General features: G+C 61.4%; 1 protein-coding gene across 6 annotated transcripts; it reads left to right on the forward strand.

Moving 5' to 3' along the window:
• The first annotated feature begins 1,159 nt into the window (after positions 1–1,159).
• Positions 1,160–7,091, forward strand: LOC136304524 (N-acetylmuramoyl-L-alanine amidase-like). Of its 6 annotated transcripts, none has more exons than XM_066208047.1 (7): positions 1,160–1,447; positions 1,989–2,073; positions 2,246–3,144; positions 3,471–4,340; positions 5,274–5,484; positions 6,376–6,694; positions 6,773–6,862. In XM_066208047.1, the coding sequence occupies exons 3-7, from the start codon at positions 2,814–2,816 to the stop codon at positions 6,773–6,775; spliced, it is 1,734 nt and encodes a 577-aa protein (XP_066064144.1). In that variant the 5' UTR covers positions 1,160–1,447; positions 1,989–2,073; positions 2,246–2,813; the 3' UTR covers positions 6,776–6,862. The 6 variants fall into 6 exon arrangements, with proteins under 6 accessions (XP_066064144.1, XP_066064145.1, XP_066064141.1 ...); XM_066208048.1 differs by having other exon boundaries at positions 1,992–2,073; XM_066208044.1 differs by having other exon boundaries at positions 1,167–1,634.
• The last annotated feature ends 374 nt before the right edge of the window (positions 7,092–7,465 follow it).

A 7,465-nucleotide genomic window follows, 5' to 3' on the forward strand; every position in this document is an offset into this window, starting at 1 on the left:
CCATGCGAGTGTCCCGAGTGTGGAAAGATCTTCAGGCACAGCTCAGCCTTGTTCCAACACCAACGGAGTTAGGCCTGAATGTGGGAGGAGCTTCGTGCGCTGCTCCAGCTCCATCCCCCACGGGAGGATCCACGTTGGATGATCCTCAGTGACCCGTGTTACGCAGAGCTCCGGTGATGCGTGGTGCCAGTGATCTGTGTGGGGAAGACACATGGCTGGGGGGCTCCACCTCTTCCTGGCTCCCAGTGGCCTTAATTTTCTTTTCATTTCTTTTTGTCCTTTTCAAACACCCAAAACGGGGGTAAAAATAAAGAGCTGGAACTAAGACATGGATGGAGACATGGAGGGAACTTGCTGGGGCTGTGGAAGATGCTGGGCTTGAGGGAGTTGAGGGCCCCTGGGAGGCACTTGGGGGTTGCTGAGGGCTTTGGGGACCCCAGGCTGAGCGGCTCTGGCTGCACTGGGAGACCCTGGCAGGGGTTCTGGGGCAGCTGATAAAGGACCCACTACCCTGGACCTATCCACATATCCCCCTGCCCCGATTCCTGATATCCCGTCCCAGATGCCCTTCTCCCTATCACTCCCGTGCACGTCTCCCGTTCTGGTGTCACCCCACTCCCAGTCCCGTCCTGGTCCCATCCCAGTCCGGATCCTATTCCCGGTCTCATTCTCTGTCCCTGTCACGTACTCTGTCTGGTTGCTGTTTCCATATTCTCAGTCCTGTATTCCCTTTCCTATTTCCGTTCTCGTACTCCCGTTTGCATATTTCCATTTCTATATTCCCTCTTTAATTCCCACATTCCCATTCCCGGTCCCATTCCCATATTCCAGTTAGCATATTTCCAGTCCCGTTCCCTTATTCCCGTTCCCGATCCCGGTCCAATCTTCCTATTCCTCATCCCATATTCTCAGTCCGGTTCCTCTTTCCGGATTTCCAGACCCGTTGTTCCCATATTCCCAACCTCGGTCCCGTTCCGGGTCCCAGACCCGTATTTCCAGTCCCATTCCCGGTCCCTGTCCCCTCACAACGGACGTCACCGCCACGGCTCCGGCCCCGCCGGCCCTCACGTGGCCGGGGAAACACCGCGCCAGTCCAGCCCACCAATCACAGCGTGTGATCCCCTTTATTTGCATAGCTCCGCCCCTCGCCCGCCCACCGCCGGCTGTAGCCGCGTCCGGGCCCTGTTTCCTCCCAGTTCCTTCCCAGTGCTCCCACTAACAGCCATACTGGGAGTAAAAGCGCTCCCAAGTCCCCGCTGCTCTCAGGATCGCTCCCGGTGCTCCCAGTATTGCTTCGCGTTACTTTTGCCCAGGGGCCGCTTTGGGGACATCCCCAGGGCACAGCGCGGCTGCTTTTGGGTGTCGCACCGCCCGGGCCCGACTGGGGGCGGAGGAGGAGCGGGAGGAAGAGGAGAGAGAAGGAGGAAAAGGAAAAGCAAGAGCGAAGGTGAGAGGAAGAGCAGAAATAGGAGGAGGACGAAGAGGAAGAAGAGGAAAGGGAGGGAGAGAGGAGGAGGAAGAGGAGGAGCGGGAGGAAGAGCAGCAGCAGAAAACCACGCTGTTGCCCCGCCCGCCTGCTCAGGCCGCAGCTCCCCCGGCCCCGGCAGCATTACCCTTTCCCCCCGAACCCGTAGGTGAGCGGGGAGGGGGAGTTCGGCCGAAATTCATCGGGGGGGGGGGGGGGGGGTGTCTCCAGGCGTATTTTTTTGCGGGGTCCCACGGAGCGATCACCCGGTGTCGGCGAGATGGGGCGATATCGGTGTTGGGGATCCCCTGGAGAGAGCCAGGGTGGAATGCAGGAGGCACGGAGTGGGGAGACCTGAGAGGGGCGACCCCGAAGCCGGGGGGCGCCCAGTAGACTGAAGGGGTGGGAGGAGAGTGGAGATGAGCGTGGTCCGGGCCCCACGATGCAGTGACTTTTCGAGCTGGACTTGGGCAGCGGGACCATCAAACCCAACGCGCTAAGCCCTTGTTTTTCCCTCCCAAAGCAGGAATTCCGATTTGCAAATCTTGGCAGTATAGAGGAGGAGGAGGTCGCGAGGAAGAGGAAGATGTCCCACGACCCCCAGGCAGGTGAGGAGGAAGTAACTGTCCCTCTCCCCCTCCCTCCTGCTCCATCTCCCAGCCCAGCATCACCCCCGGCTGCAGGACAACCTCCTTGCCAGGGATGGGCTGGGGGGATCTCCTTCCCCTTCTCTCTGCCACAGAGGCAAATCCCATCCTCTCCTTGTCCTTCCTCCCCCAGGCACTGGGCTGCAGATGGAGACCAGGGAGGACAAAAATCTGTGGCAGAACCTCGTGGAAGAGCCCATTTTGAGAACCTCCACGGCACAGGAATCCAACAGGGAAGAAAAGCCCCAGAGATCTCACACAAGGAGGGGCTGCAAACGCAAACCGCAGAGACCCATCCTGGGCCAGGAAAGTGACTGGAGATGCAGCCAGAACTTGGAGCTGGGTGTCCGTGAGCAGCTTCACGATAGGGAGAAGCCTCACAAGTGCTCAAAATGTGGGAAGGGCTTCAGTAAGAGATCCTACCTGCCTTATGCAGTTCCTGCCACCACGTCCCCGCTGTCACCACCATGGTGTCCCAGCTGAATGTCACCACCCACAGGGAACTTGTTCAGCTGGTGACAAGTGGCCTGGAAGTGGGTGACAGCCACTAGGGTATCCCAGAGCCACCATGCTCAGGGAACCCCAACTGCCCCTCGGGACAGGCTGGGAACAGGACAAGGGGCAGTGTCACCTGGGGGGGTCACATAGCCTGGTGGTGGCGTCCCCTGACATATCCTGGTGGTTTCATGTGCTGATATGTCATGGTGGCAGCCACAGGTGTGGCGACATTGTCCCTGATATGTGTCCTGATGGCATTGTGTCCCCTCCTCCTCATGTGTTCCCATCCCCTCCATGTGTCCCTGACCCCTTTTCTGTGTTCCTGTCCCTCCCCCATGTGTCCCTGTCCCCCGCCCCCAGCGGGGCCAAAGTCCCCAAGGTCCCGGGGCCGTGTCCTGCAGAAGGTCCCCGTTTCCTGCAGGGTGTCCCCCTGTCCCGCAGGGTGTCCCCGTGTCCCTCAAGGTGTCACCGTGTCCCGAAGGATGTTCCCGTGGCTGCTCCTGGTGCTGAGCGTCTGCGCCTGCCCCAGCACAGGTAGGGACATGCCACGACAGCCCACGACATCCCATGACACCCTTTGTCCTCTGATTTTGAGTCCTTCTCCTCCCTTTTGGGTCTGTTCCCCCTAATTTTGGGTCCTTTCTCCCCTGGTTTGGATTCTTTCTCCCTCTTTTGGGTCCTTTCCCCCTGGTTTGGGTCCTTTCCCCTTATTTTAGATCCTCTTCCCCTGGTTTGGGTCCCTTCCCCCTATTTTGGGTACCCTCCCCCTGCTTTTGGCATACTTTTGGGTGCCTCCCCCTCCTCCAACCCCCTCCCCACCCCTTAACCCCCCCTCACCCTCCCACCCCCTATCCCTCCAGGCGTTTTCCCAGCTGTGTCCCCAACTGTCCCCCCACGTCACATGGACTCGGTGCTTGACATCCTGGACGCCCTCGAGTCCCCGTCCCGGGGCGGCTCCCCCGGCACCGCCGCGTCCTTGGGGAGGGATCTAGGGATCTGCAGCACCCCAGGGTGCCGGGCGGTGCTGGGCGAACCCCCTGGGACACCCGAACGTCCCCCGGCTCTCACCCCGGGTCAGTGGCAGCTCCTGACCGGGCTCCTCCGCCACGACCCGGCGACACCAGAGCTGGGGGCGGTGCTGGCCCCCGACGGCTCCACCGTGGCCCTCGGTCCCCTCCTTGCCGGCATCGAGGCGGGGCTGAGATCCGGCGGCTTTGGGCGACCCCTCCCCACCCTCGACCCGCCCGCCGACCCCCTCTTGGCTGTCACCATCGCCGAGGTTTTGGGGACATCCTTCCTGCTGGCGCAGGGGAGTGGCAACAACGTCACCGCGCTGGGACCCGGCGGCTGCTGGGACGACGTGGAAAACCCCCAAAATTACACCTTGAGGGGTCCCCCGTCCCCTGTCCCGGACCCTGTAGCCATCGGGGCCATGGATGGGGTGGTCTTGGGGGCGCAGCTGGCCCGGGGACCCGTCCCGGTAGCCGAGCTGCTCCGAGGCTACTACGGCACTGGGAATGGCTCAGAAGCGGGGAGACCCCCCAGCAGTTACCGGCGCCGGGATTTTGGGGCACTGGCTGGCCAGGGACGGCTGGAGAAAGAGGTGGCGGCGGTTTTGGGGGTGCTGAGGACGCTGTCACCCACCCCGGAGTTCCTGAGAGACATGGGGACACAGGAGGTGGAGGCCCTGGCTCATAGGGCGGCGCGGGAGTTCAGCGAGCGTTACGTGGGTACGGGCGGGGTGGCACCTCCTAAATGGGGTGGCACCTCCCAAACTGGGGTTGTCACTTCCCAGACAGGGGTTGTCACCCCCTAAACAGGATTGCCACCACAAAAATGGGGGTTGTCACCCCCTAGATGGGGTTGTGACCTCCCAAATATGGATTGTCACAGCTCAAATGGGTGTTGTCACCCCCGAAAGGAGTTGTCACCCCCTAAACAGTGGTTTTCACCTCCCAGACAGGGATTGTCCCTCTTTAAACGGGGGTGTCACCCCCTCAAACAGGGATTTTCACCCCCTAAATGGGGTTGTCACCCCTCAAGTGGTGGTTGTCACCCCAAAACAGGGATTGTCACCTCCCAGACAGGTATTGTCACCCCCTAAATGGGCGTTGTCACCTCCTAGACAAGGATTATCACCCCCTATGTCTCCACACGGCCTCTCCCATGTCCCCATCAAGCCCCTTGTCCCCAAATGGCCTCTGCCATATCCCCAAGGAGCACCTTGTGCCCACACAGCCTCTGCCATGTCCCCAGTGGTTCAAGGGACACCTCCAGCCCCTTGTCCCCACATGGTCTCTGCCATGTCCCCAGTGGCTCAGAGGACATATGCAGCCCCTTGTCCCCATGTGGACACCACCACAACCCCAAGGAGCCCCTTGTCCCCTGGTGGACTCTACTGTGTCCCCATCAAGCCCCATGTCCCCACATAGCCTCTGCCATGTCCCCAAAGACCTGTCAAGTCCCTCATCCCCTGGTGGATTCTACCAGGTCCCTAAGGAGCTCCTTGTCCCCATATGGCCTCTGCTATGTCACCAGGGGCCAGTAGAGCCCTCTGTCCACCTGTGGAGTCTGCCATGTCCCCATCAAGCCCCAGGTCCCCCCATGGCCTCTGCCGTGTCCCCAAGATCTCAGGTGACACTTGCATCTCCCTGTCCCTGCAGAGTGCCCGGCCATCGTGCCCCGCTGCCTGTGGAATGCCCATCCCTACCGAGGCACCCCGGCCCTGCTGCGGCCCCCACTGGGCTCAGTGTTCCTGCACCACACTCTGGAGCCTGCACGGCCCTGCCGGACCTTCGGCGCCTGCACCCGCGCCATGAGGGACATGCAGCGCTTCCACCAGGACACCCGCGGCTGGGATGATATTGGCTACAGGTCACTGTCACCTCCCCAGGGCAATGGCACCTGACATGGGCCCTGGCACCCCCTGTGGGGGCGGTCATTGTACCTCTGTGAGGACTGTCACCTCCATTGGTTCCTGTCACCTCCCATGGGCCGTGTCATCTCCTGTGGTGTCCATCGTCTCCTTCAGTCCCTGTTACCCACCACACTCCCTGTCAACCACCATGTTCCCTGTCACCCCATGGGGAGCTGTCACTCCCACCGTCCCTGTCACCCACCCTGGTTCCTGTCATTGTACCCCTGTGGGCATTGACACATCCACTGTTTCCTGTCACCAGTAATGGGGATGGTCATTGCCTCCCTATGGTCCCTGTCAACCCCTATGGTCGCTGTCATTCCCCTGTAGTTCCCATCACTGTCCCGCCATGGTTCCTGTCACACTCCATGATGCCCATCACTGTCTCCTTGCAGTCCCTGTTGTTGTCCCCTCACAGACCCCATCACTGTCCCCTCATGGCCCCTACCACTGTCCCTTCATGGTCCCCATAACTGCCCCTCCATGGTCCCCACCACTGTCCTCTTGCAGTCCCCATCATTGTCCCCTCACAGTCCCCATCATTGTTCCCCTGCAGTCCCCACCACTGTCCCTTCATGGTCCCCACCACTGTCCCCTCACTGTCCTCATAACCCCCCACAGTGCCCATCCCTGTCCCTTTCCAGTCCCCACCATTGTCCCCGCATCGTCCCCATCACTGTCCCCTTCCCTGTCCCTTTGCAGTCCCCATGACCGTCCCTGCACTGTCCCCACCACTGTACCCACCACTGTCCTCTTGTAATCCCCATTACTGTCCCTTCACTGTCCCCATCCCTGTCCTTTTGCTGTCCCGATCATTGTTCCCCACCGTCCATATCATGTCCTCACAGCTTCGTGGTGGGCTCAGACGGGTACCTGTACGAGGGCCGGGGGTGGCACTGGGTGGGTGCCCACACCAAGGGCTACAACACCCGAGGGTTCGGCATTGGCATCGTCGGGGACTTCACGGCCACCCTCCCAGACCCTGACACACTGGCCCTGGTGCGGGATGAGCTCCTGCCCTGCGCCGTCCGCTCTGGCCACATCCGGCCGGACTTCACCCTGCGCGGCCATCGCCAGCTTGGCCACACCGACTGCCCTGGCAATGCCCTCTTCCAGGAGATCCAGAGCTGGCCCAGCTTCCAGGGGACAGGAGCCCTGGGGCTCAGGGTGGGTGGCCTGGTGGGGTTGGTGGGAGGGGATTTGGGGTCATCTTGGGATTGACCATGGGTCTTGTCCATGCTGCAGTGAGGAGCGGCCCCGACTGGGGAACTTGGGATGGATGAGAGCAGGAGAGGTAGGACACTGGTTCAGATGGACGCCAGAGCCACGGATCCCACTCTGGAGGGACATTGGTCCAGATGGACACCAGCCCAGTCTGGATGGACACTGGTCCAGCAGATGTTCGTCTGATGGATCCCAGCTGGACATTGGTCTGCAGCCCCCCAGCCTGGACAGCCCCTAGCCCAGACAACCACCAGCCCAACCACACCCTGGCCCATCCCATTGGCCTACCAACCCATCCCAGTAGCCCCAACCCCAAAATAAATCCAGTTCTAGAACATCAGCTTCGGGTGGTCCCTGCAGAGCAAGGGGGAAACTGAGGCACGGTCTGGGGTGACTTTGGGGTGATGGGAGGGGACTTCGGGAGCCACCCTGGAGACCCCAACGCCCCCTCTCCCCCCGCCAAACGAGCGCCCACCCTCCAAATTGGTACCTGCAGCATCCCGGGCCCTCCAGCTGTCATTTCGGAGGGACTCCAGGAGTCACCGCGACCCCGCAATCCCTTCGAGGGATGACCCGCGGTGTCCCCCTGATGTCGCCAGCGCATTCCCGGCGGGAGCAGGGGCATCACCTTCCGGGGCAGAGGTGGAGGAGAAGGTGAAGGTGTGACTGAAACTCCTGCCCGGTCACATGGGGAAGCCGCGACAGGAACCGGGG

The sequence above is a fragment of the Chamaea fasciata genome, unplaced genomic scaffold (assembly GCF_029207755.1).
Source record: "Chamaea fasciata isolate MVZ Bird 193981 ecotype frontalis unplaced genomic scaffold, bChaFas1.0.hap1 SCAF_105, whole genome shotgun sequence".
NCBI classification, from domain to species: domain Eukaryota; kingdom Metazoa; phylum Chordata; class Aves; order Passeriformes; family Sylviidae; genus Chamaea; species Chamaea fasciata.